At 38.6% G+C, this 16,991-nt stretch overlaps 1 protein-coding gene across 11 annotated transcripts in view; it reads right to left on the bottom strand.

Moving 5' to 3' along the window:
- The window catches only part of NEBL (nebulette), a 341,680-nt gene that overhangs the window by 37,908 nt on the left and 286,781 nt on the right, over window positions 1-16,991 (bottom strand). For 6 of the 11 annotated variants that reach the window (XM_072825442.1, XM_072825443.1, XM_072825444.1 and 3 more), the window contains 6 exons: window positions 16,113-16,223; window positions 11,969-12,079; window positions 11,691-11,801; window positions 7,746-7,850; window positions 5,755-5,847; window positions 2,733-2,825 (listed from right to left, as the gene is read on the bottom strand). The exons of 2 other annotated variants lie outside the window; for them this stretch is intronic. In XM_072825442.1, coding sequence (XP_072681543.1) covers window positions 2,733-2,825; window positions 5,755-5,847; window positions 7,746-7,850; window positions 11,691-11,801; window positions 11,969-12,079; window positions 16,113-16,223 — 624 coding nt within the window. Of the gene's footprint in view, window positions 1-2,732; window positions 2,826-5,754; window positions 5,848-7,745; window positions 7,851-11,690; window positions 11,802-11,968; window positions 12,080-16,112; window positions 16,224-16,991 lie in introns of those variants that run through there. 3 more of the 11 variants (XM_072825446.1, XM_072825448.1, XM_072825450.1) reach the window with 2 other exon arrangements.

Below are 16,991 nucleotides of genomic sequence, written 5' to 3'. Positions count from 1 at the left end.
CTTAAAAGGAACGTCACATGGCTACAGAGCATTCATTGGTTAAAATTTGCATTAGAGGACACTTGGGTGGTCAGTGGGATGAGCGTCTGGTCATGATCCCAGGGTCCTGGGATCAGGTCGTGCATCGGGCTCCCTGTTCAGCAAGGAGTCTGTTTCTTCCTCAACCTCTACCTCGCCACCCTGCTCATGCTCGCTTGCTCTCTCTCCCAAATACATAAAATCTTTAAAAAAATAAAATACAATCCTCATTAGGATTTCAAAGTGAAACAAGTATTGCTAATAGACTTCTCCATCAAAATCATCCCAGACTCCAAGCTCTTTCTTGTGCACGTGTTCTGAATTCCACCTTTGGCGGTGCTTCTTCAAATTGTATTATTCATCCGTGGTCTGAGTTTGGTTGTTATCAGTAAAAATAAATCACCCCTCTGTGAATTCATTTCTTCCTAGCACTAAAGCAACACTATCAAATTACCACTTTAGATTTAAAAATAAAAATTCTCCATTCTTCTCGTTAGCAAAGAAGTTTGCACCAACCTCATGCTTGACCTTAGTGACAGACTGGCAGTGCAGACACACCCTCCACCTCCAAGTTTCCTTTCCCTGCAAAGTTCCCACATGGGAAGGCCTGTGCTCTGACTAGCATTATGGAAATGTGTCTGATCTATTGCCTATGAGGTGCTCTTCCTTAGCTGGCAGGATCAGACCCCAACATTTGTGGTCAGTTTTCCAGCAATTCTCCAACACCCTGGGAAATAAATGAGCATCCAGCACAAAGAAACAGAACGGCATGTCCATCAAATGAATTTCTGACAGGCGAAAGTAAAATGAGAGCTTAAAATCCTATTATAAGGAACTCCACAGGGACTGTCTTAATGATTTTCTGGAGTTTAAATTTAGTGTAAGGGAATTTTTTTTTTTTTTTTTTTTTTTTTTTTTTGGTGAGACATCACAAGACCTACAGGGCCTGCAGATAAAATGGGTTTGAGCCGCACACACTCAGCAGCAAATATGACAGAGAAGAGAAGCCTGATCAGCCGGGAAATAAATGACAAAGGGTCAGGCTCCTTCCATGTGACTGCTTTCCTCAGTGGGTGGCTTTCTTTGTGTTGTGATACGTAGTTGAGAATTTAGGCAGATTCTGTGTCTGAGAGAATGGTCTCAGTTAAAGTGAGGAAAGGTCTAGTGTAATCTCTGCCAATGGCAGGATACAAGGGAAGATTACTCTGGGTAGAGCTCAGAGGGGAATAAATCTGCAAAACGGCATGACTGATGTGGAGAATGGTGCAGCCAATTTCCAGGGGATGTAAGTTTGGCAACATAAAGCTGATAATGGCAACTCTTCATGTCTTGTTTTCATCCATTCGCAAACACACTAAGGGTTCTCCAGGCAAGATCTCACTTCATACCTTGGTCCCTGTTTCATAGATGAGGAAGTTGAGGCTGGGAGAGGTTGGTGGTTTGTAAAGGCTATACAGCAAAGTAGGGCTGGAACTGGGAACCAGCCAGCCAACCAGGATCTACATTCTTCACACAACTCCAGCACGCGCACACCGCTTGGCATGTGGCGGGCCAGCTATTAACTGAGCTGTGATTTAGTCTTTCATTAAATTAACTCACTATTATTTTCAAATAAAGTTATTTTAAGGGAGTGTTACATTTCTCTGACACATTGAAAACTACTAACATTTCTTTTAGAAAAAGGGACACATTAAAACAATTTAATCCCTTAACCAAGGCCAGCTCGTGGGCGGAGCACCTATCACTTACCTATGAACCACACTTCGGGCAACACTGAGACTCCAGACCTACCTCCTCAGGGCCCTAATTAAAAGTTGTCTCTGTACCATCAGGTCCTTGCCACCCTTTACCCCACACACTCACCATATTAAACCTTCCTCTCTTTGACCAGGACTTGGACCATGAGCTGATTCAGTTTGCTCTGCCAAGAAGGTGCTTTCTCATGGATGGATTTCTCAAATCCACCCCAATTTTTTTTTTAGATTATTTATTTATTTATTTATTTATTTATTTATTTATTTATTTATGATAGAGAGAGAAAGAGAGAGAGGTAGAGACACAGGCAGAGGGAGAAGCAAGCTCCATGCCAGGAGCCCGACACGGGACTCGATCCCCGGACTCCAGGATCACACCCTGGGCCAAATGCAGGCGCCAAACTGCTGAGCCACCCAGGGATACCCTCCACCCCAACTTTTATTAATTCTTCAAGATCTAACTCTTCCTCCAAGGGACTTCCTCTCTGTCTTTCGCTTCCTTTCTCTCTCTCAGACATTGCCTTCCTTCTCTGCATTTCCACAGCACTTTGCAAAAGGAATAATTATTTATCATTAAGTGAGACACTGAATGTAATGTACTCCAAAAGTGTAATGAACAGTCAATATTAATTATTGTGAATGCACTTCATGTATAATGGGTATTTATTCCCATGTCTGTTTCTCCCAGAGACCTTGAGAAATCTCACTCATCTCTGAATTCCCCCCAGAGCAAGAACAGAGCAGGCATTCAGTAACATGTCCTTTGGTCAGTAAATGCACACACAAGGTGTCATGTTAGCCCAACATAAAGATGGGCAAAATCTTATCTCCAGGTTTCAGGAACTGGCCCTCCTGCAACAGCGTGTGCAGCCCTGGGATTCACCTATACAAGTGCTGTGCCCTCATTGTCTCCTGCCCCCAATAAAATAGAAAACAGTATGCAAAGAAATATGATCACACATTGCTGATGTTCTTCTGGTTTTCTTTAGCTCTCTTCAGCTCTGGAGGATCGGAAATGGCCGTTGCCTGTTTCATCTCTTCTTTGTATTTTACCTGTGTTATGTATTTAAAAAATAATGTGGTAAAAACAAACAAACAAACAAACAAACAGTGTGGTAAATTATTTAAAACAAAACAAAAATGTGGGTCTTGTTCAACACATGGCTTAAAAGATAGGTAAGAATCCTGCTTTTTAAACTCTTACACAGTTGAATTGTTTAAACTTCAACACTAACTTTCCTTCAGTGGGAACACAAACTTGTATTTTATGTGATAGTGTTCTCAGGATTCCTTTAACCCAAAGTGCAAATAAACTCATATCTGTTCACCCAGCCATCACTATAGTAGTTATTTAATTAAAATAAGCAAATGTTGCTTATGAAAACAGATTTTATCATTAAGCAGATACACAACCTTGGAAATTATCGTAATATAATAACTGATAAGTTTCTATCCAAAAAGCAGTTTCTACTCATTAGTGTGTGAATTTAAATGTAACATGTATTTAAAGGCAAAAGCTCAACTGGGCTAGCTCCAGAGTCTGGAAGACTGCTTATCTAAGTGGCAGTACATATATCATCCAGAATAAGGAAAAAAATAAAGTGGCCACAATAAAAGAAGGCAAAGAGTAACGTGGAGGGAAGTATACAGAAAGCAGAGGCAATGGCCCCTGATCACTATCAAAGGGCCAATGGCATAAAATCAGGATGTGTCTTCTACCCACATAATCATGTTATACAAAACCAGCCTATATCGTGGCCCCTCACTTTATTCAAAAGCTCTCCCTTCAAATCTATTTAGAGGTGGCTCAGTCAGTTAAGTGTCTGCCTTTGGCTCAGGTCATGATCTCGGGGGTCCTAGGATCGAGTCCCACACTAAGCCCTAAATCAGGCTCCCTGCTCAGGGGTTGAGCCTGCTTCTCCCTATCCCTCTGTTCCTCCCTCCTGCTCATGCATGCTCTCTCCCTCTGTCTCTCTCTCTCAAATAAATAAATAATCTTTTAAAATCTATTTAGAGGAAGATCAACCAGACAAAAATGATAATGGCAGCACACGGTTATGCATGAGACAAAAAACAGCTCTTTAAACTTATGAAATGATTACTAATGCCATCATATCAGGTGGTATTTTAATACGTCTAAAATTCACAGAAATTAGATTCAAGAAAAAGGACATACATAAATATTTATATGTAGCAAAGGCAGGCGAGACTTAAGAGGCACATGTTGAAATTTAGCAAAGACTTAAATTTATACAAATCCGGTTTTAGAAATCACTTGGTAGTGTTTCAATGATGAAAGCTGAAATTCACACTGATAGTCACAAAGAAATGGTAACCTACGTATATTAGACATTATCTACGTCCTAGTAGCCATAGATTTAATATGAGTAACACCAGTAACACGAGTCCAGATTTGAAACAGTTAAATTGAGAATACACTGAGAAAGACCACCTCTAAATAAGATTCAAAAACAGCTCTTAACAGGGAAAGCTAATAGCTAAAAGGCTTGTACGGTGGAGGTGGAAATGTCGAGATCTTTAAATGTTAGAGAATCATATCTTGGTTTGACAGATCTGGCTAATCTTGAAAGGGCAACTTTCCATTTGAATACTAAGCAGGAGTTTATGGCCCAACCTTAGAAAGATACAAAACGACGCATTTATTGTTTGCTAGAAGAGGCAGTGGAACGCTGGGAAGAGAAATGATATACCGCACTACTTTGCGTGATTTTCCTCGGGTGAGAAGCTAAACGTGATTAAAGATGAACATTTTTGTTTTTCATACGACTCTAAACTAATCAAAATGGCACAGTCATTTTACTGTAGGCAATAGAACTGCATCCTACAGAACATTTATAACATTGTATTTCAGTACACTGATGGGTACATTTCAAATATTATCATTTGGAAGTGAAAGAAACAAACATTTTCTCCTTCTCTGCCAAACTAACTTCTCTACCAGACCCCAGCACTGCCTGACACAGGCTCTCACCATGGCGAATAAGAACACGTTTGTACACCCTCACCATTAGGTCCTTCTATGCTTTCTGCAGGACATAGCTTCATTCATGTCACAGAAATTTTATTGCCCTAGTATACTGCAGATTTTTTGATGTTCTCCTATAGCATTACCTTGCCTTTCCTACTCTTTTCTCCACAAAAGCCAGTGCACACTCATATTCTGGAATGCCATGCAACTATCCTGACAAGTAAGTCTAACCAGAGCTGTTCTGCTTGAATTACTTAAAGGCTCTGCCTCCAAGAGTGAAGGTGAGGAAAAAGGTCAAGGAGACGGATTTCAGGAAAGAACCTCTGTGACTTCCTCAATAAGAAACTAAATATATGAGATATCCATGGAATAATGCCTGTAGGTAAGGACAGCAATTCTCCATAGAAAATGTCAAACACAGAATGGAAAAGTTTTTACCCCTAACAGTAAGCGCCTCCTCTACCCTTCCTCACTAACCTCAAAGGGAACTGGAGGGTAAGTTATTTTACAAATCATAGTGAAGATGCATGTTTTTGCTTTGCTGGCAGCTGGAAGAAGTAGAAGGCAAATGGGGCCTTTGAAGCCTTCTCTTAAGCCACCAAATAAACATACTAAGGGCCTTTAATCATTCTACAGAGTAAAATTTCTTTCCTCCAAGTTGTAGAGAGGTACTGAAATTTATCTTTTCCCCGAAACATTTAATACAGTTAAAATTCTGTTCAAAAGATGAAATCTAATCCTAGATTTCATTACCAGACTATTAAAGTGATCTATCTCTTGTGTGCTATGATATATCAAGATGAAACACTGCTTTAGGTTCAAGGGGAACAAGGCTACAGTTTTCCTTCTCAAAGTGAGACCTTTGATATTTGATGAAATAGGATTTTAACAAAGTGAAGAATAAAAGAAAAGGCAGCCAGTTTAACAACTAAAAAACATTTATCTAGCTTGTGTTTGCTTTTGGAAGGATAATTAATGCTATACAGAACTTACTGAACTAATATTCTGCTGATTTTTCTTCACTCGTTCAGTCTCCGGAGTATCTTTTACTGCTGTGCCAGCTCCTACTTCTTTCTTATAAAATACCTTTATTATAAGAGAACAAAAGAATAACTATAAGCTTATTAAAATTCAGGTCCTAGAACAGATTCTCATAAAAGAAAGATAATTTCTCAAATTCTCAAGTAATGTGAATACAGCTTCTATTTATGAGTACCCAAGTTATATCCATCAATCACGTAATCCACTAGGAGAAAAATACCCAATTTAGTTTTCACATTCCATAGCATCCCACACCCCTGATACCTGTTCTAGAGCATGCCTGGTACCAAAGCAGCTGCGGATTATTTGGTCTAAGAATATAGGTTGGCAAACTTGAGTTTCCTTCTTCAAATATAAACACATATCACATGTGTTTGAGAAAAATCAAAGCACGTATTATAAAAGCTTATTAAGAGTGCTGTTCAAAAATGCCATGAAATTTTAAGCAAGTGCTGTTCTCCAAACACAAAGATGCCCCCATTCTCTTCAAAGATAATACTGGCTCTATCGTCAACATCAAAACTTTATTTAGTCTATTTCCTTTCTCTTCTATTCATTTGTTAACCTTCCCATACATCTCTCAACTCCTACTAACAACCCAGCCTTTTCAAAGGCAAAGCAAAACAAAGAAACAAAATGTTCTACAGAAAAATAGAATAATTATAAGAAAGGCATATGAGGACAGAACTATTCCCTCTATTAAGATCTGGTCATTCAGTGGGCCCAAGTAGGGTTTGGGAGAGTGTGGCCTCAGAGATGTTTTCCTCTACACAATAAAAATCTAGAACACCATAAAATCACAGAAGATAAGAGTGGAAACCACTTTTTTCCCCCTCACTTTCCCTTCCAGCCAGACCTCTTCCATTTCTTAGCACACCTATTTTGAAGGCCCCAGAGGTATCTGTTTAGTTTGCCAATTTATTATAAAGTAGAAAATATTCCAAAAGTCCTCAGACTTAATACAATGAATATTTTGATGAGACATTTACTTAACGACCAAGTGACTAATGAGCTAGTTCTACCTAAAAATATTGGCTGTATGGTCAGTTTTTATGATTTTAGAATTCAAGCTTATAAATACATTAAAAATAGGCCCACCCCTTAATTAATGGTTGCTAATACGATTTCTATTCCTCAAAATGAAATATAAAAATCTAGGAATTGGTTACAAACTAGTATATCCCTAAGTACATTATCACTGCAAATCAGTGTCCTTTCTTGGTACACTGAGAATAATCTAGGATTATTCCCATCTCTCACAAAATCTGTGTGGAAGATTAAGATCTCTTTCCTAAGTAAAATTTTAATTTTTAGCTAAAAGAAATCTCTTGCTAGTACCATAGAAGAAAATTTGAATTTGTAATTTCAAAACAATCATGATAAATTACATGTTGTAAGAACATTTGGTACTATTAAAGAGAAACAACAGGCCCAAAATGGAGTCACTTATGTTAAGCCCCATCAAGACTTAATACCTAACCTAATTGCAGTTTCAGCCTCTCCCAAGAGTGGAATTTTAAACCAATCAGTCTGGAATTTCCTGATCAGCACTAGAGAAGTAATCTGCATGATAGACCCCCACCTTTTTCCCTAAGGGAAGGTGACCTTGTCTGAAGCAATCTTGTCTTTTCTCTCGCTAATAACTTCCTTGTCCTGCCTCTCTCTGCCTATAAAAGCCTTACGTTTTGTACGTCTCTACTGATCATTCTTTATTTGTTGGAGGGGATACTGCCTGACTCATGAATTATTGAATAAAGCCAATTAGATCTTTAAATTGACTTGATAGAATTTGGGTTCTTTAACAGTACTCTTATTACTTTAAAGAAGTAAAGATAATACATTTGACAGAAAACTCAAACAATGCAACAAACATTCAGACAATGAGGAAAAAGGCCCTCCTTACAGAAACAAAATTTCAAGGTGACAACTGAAAAGCTACTCACTGCGCTAATGTTTTGTTGAGTTGTCTTGATTCTCTGAATTTCAGGAGTATCTGCCACAGAACTATAGTTAGAAAGCATCTTCTCTGCTTCGTCTTTATACTTTTTCTAAAAATAAAAATAGTTAATAAGAATCTGAAACTGTGAATGTGTGTGTGTATATGTATGAGAGAGATGGAAAATGATGCTTCTTCCAATTCTACTGTTCCACGTGGCTCATATCATCATACACTATATCTTATGATTCAAAGCAGTTGTTGATGTGACAGCAAAAATAAAGGGAGTGAGCAAACAGTCCAGAGATGCAGGCTTGCCCCTTCTGGGGCAAAGGTTCCCCTCCTAGTCCATTCGAAGGCCTCTGGAGGGCTTGGCCTGTGTGCCACTCCTAAATTGAGAAACTTGTGATATTGTGATTTATGATAAGAAATATACATATCCAGTCTTTGTCCCTATTTCTGCCACAGAGCTCCTAAAACCCTCGGAATGTCCTGTGATGAGGGTGATAAAAAATATCTTTTGTTATGTTAATGAAGTGTTTTGGGGACCACACTTAAGGATGGGACTGGTTGCCAAGGAAACCAAACATGTGATTAGAGGGTTGGCACTTTCATTCCAAACCCCCAACCTCTGGGGAGGGGAGAGGAGCTGGAGGCTGAATCAATCGCCAGTAGCCAATGAGCTGATCAATCACGCCTATGTAACAAAGCCTCCATAAAAACCCCAAAGGTGAGGGTTCAGAGAACTTCCCAGTTAGTGAACATAGGGAGATTTGGGGGAAATGGTGGATGCACCTGGAGAGGGGTTGAAAGTTCCGTGCCCTCCCCTAAGACCTTGCCCTCTGCATTTCTTCCAATTGGCTGTTCCTGAGTTACAGCCTTTGATAATAAACTGCTGATCTAGTAAGTAAAATATTTCTGAGTTCTGTGAGCAACTCCAGCAAATGAATCAGACCAAGGAGGGGATCCTAGGAACCTCTGATCTATAGCATGTTAGCCAAAAGCACAGTGACAAACTGAGCTTGCAACTGACATCTTAAGAGGGGAGGGGGATCATCCCATAGAACCAAACCCTTAACCTGTAGCACCTGGTGCCATCTCCCGACAGACAGTGCCAGAATTGACTTGAATTCTGATTCCCTGCAGGTGGCCGAGAATTGCCTGTTGGTGTGGGGAAGCCTCCCCATGCACACGTTAGAACTGTGACCAGAACCCAGAAGAAACCTACTCTCTCATGAGCTGCCCCAGTCCCTAGTCAAAGTAGTCCTACAGCTCCTACAAGTCACCTGGCTCTCTACACCCACAATTGTTAACGCTTCTGGATTTATGCTTTGTTTCCTACTGCAGAGAAAGGTACAGGGGCACCTGGGTAGCTCAGCAGCTGAACATCTGCCTTTGGCTCAGGTCATGACCCTGGGGTCCTGGGATCGAGTCTTGCATCAGGCTCCCATGGGGAGCTGACTTCTCCTGCTGCCTATGTGTCTGCCTCTCATGAATAAATAAATAAAGTCTTAAAGAAAAGGAAAAGGTACATTTGTATAATGGAAAGGTACTGACATTTCTGTAGGTGACATTAAAATCTATTATAATCTATACTAGGGACACCAGGGTGGCTCAGCAGTTGAGTGTCTGCCTTTGGCCCAGGGTGTGATCCTGGTCTCGGGATCGAGTACCACATCAGGCTCCCTGTGAGGAGCCTGCTTCTTCCTCTGCATGTGTCACGGTCTCTCTCTCTCTCTGTGTCTCTCATGAATAAATAAATAAATAAATAAATAAATAAATAAATAAATAAATAAAATCTTTTAAAAATATATCTATACTAAATGTATTACTAGGAGTTCCAATACAATCTGGGCAATACCTTCTACTAGTACCTCTATTTCCATAGTAGTAGAAGATTCGAAATACACGTTAACTCATTGAATCAACACCAAAGGCAAATAGTGTTACTGTCCACTCTTACAGATGGGGAAACTGAGACAATAGCTAAGCAGTGTCAGAACTAGAATGTAACTAAGGCACTCTGGGTCCAAAGTCAGTGAAGTTAACTATTACGGCATGCTGCCGCTTATAGAGACTCAGCATAGCATCATTATAATCTCATAAGTATCCCATTGTTGCCTAAATAATTAAAATTCCTTGAAGTTAGATGTATCCTTCTGTCACATACACACTAAAAACAACACTGTTAAGTTAAAGCAGGAATTCCATCAGTTCAGGCACCACTTCCTATGGGAAGCCTTTACCTTGCATATATCATGGCTTATAATATTATATTTGCGTTGTTTTATTAGGTTAGCTCCCCAAGGGAAGAACCCTTCTAATTTTGCATGTAAATGGGTGCTCAGAAAGTAATTGCTGAATGAATGAATGAGACTGGCATTCTTGAGACAGTAACTTTTCTTCACTGACTCAAAAGGCCATTTGCCTGTTTTATGTATCTATCATTTTAGGCAGCTGAGATAGAGCCAAATTCTATAAGTTCAGATGCCACTATGAGATACTAACGATAATATGTAGTTCCAAGATCATCCAAATAGCTGAGTCAATTCTTTTGACATTTGACTCTGTCATCCAGATACCCCCTTTTGAACCAGTGATCTTTGGACTCTGGCTTATGTTTTAATTGGAATTTTAATAAATTTGGTCTGATTTTGTTGAAAATTATTTTCATCACAAATCCCATTAATCAAATGTAATTCCTTGGTCAGCTTTCTACACCATTTTTTCATTCCATTTTACTATTTTTACTTTTTTTTTTTTTCTACTGGGATCCATTCTTTTTCCTCACAAGCTTTATAGCAAAGACAATAGCCACCAATGAATTTTTTGCCCAAGTCAGATTTTATCAGTAATTTCTTCCATTAAATATATTCTTTCATGGTCATATTCATATCCAACTTTTCTAGAGGTTTTTCTAAAAGTCTTTCTAGAGGACATGTGACAGGTACTTTTGGTAAATTAAATTTTACCAAGATGATAGCTCTTCTCTTAATTTTTAGTTAATATTCAATTTCACCTTCCACCTTGTGTAGTTTTATTCACTGTTAGTTGGAGCTGGTTATTTTAAGGATAATATTCATTATGAAATAGTAAAAAGTCAAACTCATTTATAATCTTTTTTCTGTAGTGTGAGCACTGGACTCAAACATGCAATAGAGTAAAAAAAAAAAAAAAAAAAAAGGAAAGAAAGAAAAAAAGACCAAGTGTCACTGGACTCAATCAAACTGGGGAGTTCAGACACTCCATAACATCCATTGAATTGAATTTACAGCAACTGTCCCTTTCATTAGTGAGATTAATCAAGTTTGACCAATATCTCCTATAATAAAGGGCACTGATTTTGAATACAATGCCCTCCAAAAAAATATCAGTCAGAAACACACAAAACACATGGCAATTGGAGATCAGAATACAGTATTCAGCAATGTCTACAATAGCCAAACTATGGAAAGAGCCCAGATGTCCAGCGACAGATGAATGGCTAAAGAAGATGTGGTGTATATATACAATGGAATACTACTCAGCCGTAAGAAAAAGGAATCTTGCCATTTGTAATGTTGTAGATGGAACTGGAGGGTATTATGCTGAGCGAATTAAGTCAATCAGAAAAAGACAATTATCATATGATCTTACTTATACATGGAATTTAAGAAACAAAACAAAGAAGCATAGGGTAAGAGAGGGAAAAATAAAACAAGGCAAAATCAGAGAGGGAGACAAATCATAAGAGATTCTTAACCACAGTAAACAAACTGAGGGTCGCTGGAAGAGGAGTGGATAACTGGATGATGGGCATTAAGGAGGACACATGATGTAATGAGCACTGGGAATCCTGTAAGCCTGCTGAATCACTGACCCTACCACTGAAATCAATAATACATTACATGTTAATTAATTAAATTTAAATTTTAAAAATACAGTATTCTGAGCATCTTCATTCTCTACCAACCTGGCTATAGATCTCAGATGCCCTCTTGGCTCGAAGTATGTCCGGGATGTCCATGCTCACTTGCATTCCTTTCCCCTTAATTTCATTTTCCAAGTCTTTCTTATATTCTTTCTAAAAGAACAGAAAATAATCTTCAGAGCTTTGCTCAACCTTCCATAGCAATGCAGATATTTATATGTTTGAATCTCAAAGCCACACATGTGAATATGACATTTATAGTTTTTCTATAGGCAATTCATCGCGTCTGTTGTAAACTCTGTATGCCATCCATTTCTCACCTGACTGGCCATTTCCGATGCCTTCTTGGCTCTCTGGATATCAGGAGTGTCTGTGCCCACCTGCATGCCCTTTCCTTTTATTTCAGTCTCCAGATCTCTCTTATACTCTTTCTGGAAAAAATAAAACATGCTATGAGGACTTCGCAAGAATCTGAAAAGCCTGTCAAAAACTGTGATGTCATTTTGACGTCAGGATCATGCCTTTGGATTCTTATTTGTTTTATGTATACAAAACTAAGAAGAGTTTTAACTTGTGAGAGGAACATAACTTGGAGTGACTTATTCCCAAGTAATCTGAAGGCTTTTGTCTACTAACCTGAATTAAGAAAGAAAACACAGTTAGCCAAGATAGAAGTTTTTCTATTTCAATACAAGAAAATGGATCAAGGGGATCCCTGGGTGGCTCAGCGGTTTGGTGCCTGCCTTTGGCCCAGGGCGCGATTCTGGAGTCTCGGGATCGAGTCCCGCTTCGGGCTCCCGGCATGGAGCCTGCTTCTCCCTCCTCCTGTGTCTCTGCCTCTCTCTCTCTGTCTATCATAAATAATTAATAAATAAACAAACAAATAAATATATAAATAAATAGAAAAACTTAAAAAAAAAGAAAATGGATCAATTATTGGTTAAGGTATACCTCATTTGACGAACAGCAGTAAAATGCGATTGCAGAACTGTCACTTTTTGCTCTGTAGTGAATAATTATTGGGGTGCTTCCTTGGAATCCAACCACACTTACACCTACCCACCATTAGTCCTCTGATTGGCCACGGGGTAACTTGTCGCTCCCCCATGCTAGACCATTAAGCTTGGGTGAGACTGGCCCAAATCTCAGGGTCCTACTGGGCTTGCAGAAATCATTTATACCCCATCCCTGGCCCTTCAGGATTGCTCCAGGGATGAGTGGGATTCTTTCCCCACACAAGATATCAAGAAGCTTTCCCTCTCCTTCTAAACAGGAATGGAGAAGCAAAGAGCCCCAGGAGCTGCTAAGAGCGTCTTTGCAAATAGGAGAAAGCCTGCCTGAGAATGGAAGATAGAAACTGAAACTTAGGGACACCTGGGTGGTTCAGCGGTTAAGCACCTGCCTTCAGCTCAAGGAGTGATCCTGGAGTCCTGGGATCAAGTTCCACATTGGGCTCCCTGCATGGAGCCTGCTTCTCCCTCTGCCTGTGTCTCGGCCTCTCTCTGTGTCTCTGTCTTTCATAAATAAATAAATAAAATCTTTAAAAAAAAAAAAAAGGGAAATTGAAACTCAATCACACTGTCTGAGCCCCAGAGCAAACCAACCCTAAGGCTTCCTCTATTGTTTGGTTCTAAGAACAATAAACTATCTGCTTGTTTTGAGCAGCTTGAATTGAATTATGTGTTACTTACAAAATAGTCATAATTACCCAGACACATGTCTCAGAGACTCATCACATTTTAAAACAGATTATAAAAGTTGAGCAAATTGTACACTTAAATGGTACTCTTTTTTGTGTGTGTTATGTATTCTTCAATGAAAAGTTTTATTACAAGAAAAAAAAAACTATTGGCTGTATCTAATTACATTTCTTTTAAAACAGTTATTTCCTATCATGTTGACATATTCTAGATATGACATAATCTAGATGTGTAGATTCCCCGAAATGAAGTAAATGTTAGCTTGCTTATTTGCAATATCCTAAATTTTAAAAGGTGTAAACAAAAACCTTAGTATCAGAGAAATACTATTATTTTTTCCAATCTTCTACTCATAACCTTATTTTCACTGACTTAGAGTCTGAGCTTCATTTTTCTGAATATGGTTTAAGTAATAGTATTTAACCTTCAAAATCATACTACTCCATAATTACTATGTCTATAAGAAGCCCCCCATTTTTAGTAAGTGTCTTTAAGGCTCCCAAACAAAGCATTTTATTGAAGGTCAATGTATGTGGAAAATGAGGCATTGATCACAGACAGCCACCAAGGCCCAAGGGGAAAATCATGTCATTTAATTTTGCAATATGAATGTTCAAATCTAAAAGTATTCTAAAGCACATAAATACACTACATAGCACACTGGTTACATCATTACATACTAATGCATAATAAAACACCCTAAAACTTGGAAGGCTTAGAAACGCATGATGGCACCTCTATTCCAGGAAAGGAAGCCCCAATCAATGCACAGAGGTTCTGAGTCATGTTTGCTAATGTCCTATTGGCTAAGGAAAGTCACATGGTCAATTCAGTCGTTTCTGGAGTGTTTAACTATTGGGAGTCATGCATGTAACATTAATTTCTTTGAAAAGTTAGACGAACTATAGCAAAATCCCATTTGGTTGAAATGGATGTGAGAGCCTATCAATTGGGCAAAATGGCACATGGGTAGGATTACATGCAAATGAGATCTTTGGCTTGCAAAGATAATAGCCTGGCCCTAATCCTGATGTACATGTAGCCACAGGACCCCTGACTCACCTAGGCCTTTCTTTCTCCTAACTTCTCAGTAACTAGTATACAGTCCGAAGTTACAGAAATTAAAAGCAGCGTATCATGAATAAAACAAATCTATACCATTCTAAGGAAAGACATGATATTCCAACATTTCATAAAAGGAGAAGGTCTTAGAAGTCTGTTCTTAGGTGAAAGTCTGAAATACAAAACTTCTATTCTTTCCAAGAATCTGGTCCAATCTGCAAATTTCCATTCCATTTCCATGTCATTTGCATGTAAAGTGTAATAAAAGGTAAATGGTTTCCTATCCACATCCTTGTTATGAAACACTTAATTTTTCTCTAAGAATGAGGTAAAGCTATACAAAGTAACATGGAAAGGTTCCATAATATTAAGTGAGAAAACCAAGCACAGAACAAAATACATGGTATTTAAGGACTTTTTAAGTCTATGTGTGCATAAGTGTATGTTTATCTGTCTACACATAAAAATAGATCCAGCAGGATAAATTTGCAACAATGGCTATATTTCAGGAGGAGAATGGAAGGAGGGGTCCAGTGCCTATTCAGCATGCATCCCGCCCCCCCAAATCTGCCATTTCTAAGTAAAACCCCTATTGGTCAAGACTCCTATGCCATCCCCAGATTCTTGGTCCAAACCAATTATGACCATCCCATTACCCTGACCAGTCCCTAACCTGGGGCCGTAAGCGGATCCCAACACAGCAGTGACTCACTGGGCTCACTGGGCAGTTAATCAGCTATCTCTAGCTCTCCAGATTTCCTGGTGGTGGGGGGAGTCTATCCTGGGCCAGCTCTTCCTAAATGGAAGGGTCACATTATAGTTCTCAGAGGAATCCCACTAAAACTCTCCGCAGCCAGCCCTGAGGTAAGTGAGCAGTACTCCTTACCTGCATCTCAACATTCTCTTTTTAAATGTTTCTCAAAAAATCACCTCTTCCCAAATACTCTGTATTCCAATGACACTTCTATAATCTCGGAATTGCTGGAGGAGTTCAAGAGGTATGGAACTGGTTTTGGGGCATTTTCTTCAAAAAATGCACATATGGTCTGACTCCTACAACTTTGTTATCTGCTATCTATCATATCAGAGCATCTAAGCCAAAACTTCTAAATTAATATCCTGTCATTACATGCATTACACAAAGAGGAAAATATTAGATGAACGAACATGGTCATTCAGGATATATAGAATACTTCAATCCAAAATGCTAACCCTGTAGGAATTTCAGGCATGGTGATGAGGTCAACGGGGTATTTTGAGAACATGCAACCAAATTATACAGAAATGGTTATCACTGTCATGTCAGAGTCTCAACACAGAATTTTCAAGTTCTGTTCAGAAAGTTGGAAACACAAATACACCAAACAGCACATGACCTATCCTTAAAGAAAACATAGTATGAGAACATTTATTATAGTCTAGATGAATGTGAAATTTGTTGTATTTGTTGTATTGTAAAGGGCCTGTGTGTGTGTTCTAGTAAAATGCTTTCCCCCTCGTTTCTTAGATATTTAAAGAAAATGAGTAAAGCAGAAACCATATATTTTCAAACAAGCATGATGATCTGGAATGGTTTCCATTCCAAACTCTTAAACTATTCATAAAATTCTGGGGAATTCCATGTACTAATCAGGCTGTTAATATGATTTGCAAAGTTCCAAAATAAAGGTTTTAAGGCATCTGCACCATTTACTCTACTAACCTGACTAGCTATCTCTGAAGCTTTTCTGGCATGTTGTATTTCAAGGGTGTTGGTGCCAACCTGCATTCCTTTCCCTTTAATTTTTGACTCCAGGTCTTTCTTGTATTCTTTCTGTAAAAATAAATAAATAAATAAATAAATAAATAAATAAATAAATAAATAAATAAATAAAGCAACATTTTATAATATTTAAACACTCTGCAGACAGACATTCATCTGTAATCAAGGATACCAAAAAATGGCTGCACACATTTAAAAAAAAAAAAGAAAGAAAACACGTTTTACATTGTACCATGAAATGATCACCTAGAACTAAGTTTCTGAACGGCTTAGAACTATATCACTATTCTCACTGAAGAAGGGTATATGAAGCTCTGAAGATTTCTTCTATACATGGTGAGGGAGGTGGGTTTAAATGAGTTGATGCTGTAGAAAGAATGCGGATTTTGAGGCCAGAGCACTCAAACTGGGAATGCTTAACATCTATGGTTTACTCATCTGCAAAATGGGGGTAATATTTCCTCCATGCACGAGCCCTCCAAGGATCAATGAGACTGCATATAACATAGTGCTCAGCACATAGTAGGTGTTCAATAACTGAAAACTTCTTTTGGTCTTTTACTCCTCTATTCATGTGCTAAGGCTGATTCACTGCTGTTCCTGCCGCTGTCATGCCATTCAACTGTTTCTGGATGGACTCTGCGCTTGAGAGTCTGAAGTGATATTTCCAAGTATTACTGACAAGTGATCACAAGATCGACCTCTTAATGTGAACTGCACATGTCACCATAACAGAAGAATCGGTCAGAATTACTAATTTAGGAATATGTGCTGATAATATTAACCAAAGACATGACAGTGGCTTTTAATGCTTTAATA

This window comes from Canis lupus, chromosome 5 (assembly GCF_048164855.1).
Source record: "Canis lupus baileyi chromosome 5, mCanLup2.hap1, whole genome shotgun sequence".
NCBI classification, from domain to species: Eukaryota; Metazoa; Chordata; class Mammalia; order Carnivora; family Canidae; genus Canis; species Canis lupus.
The sequence above is the reverse complement of the archived record's forward strand: the minus strand, read 5'-3'. Positions and strand labels throughout refer to the sequence as shown.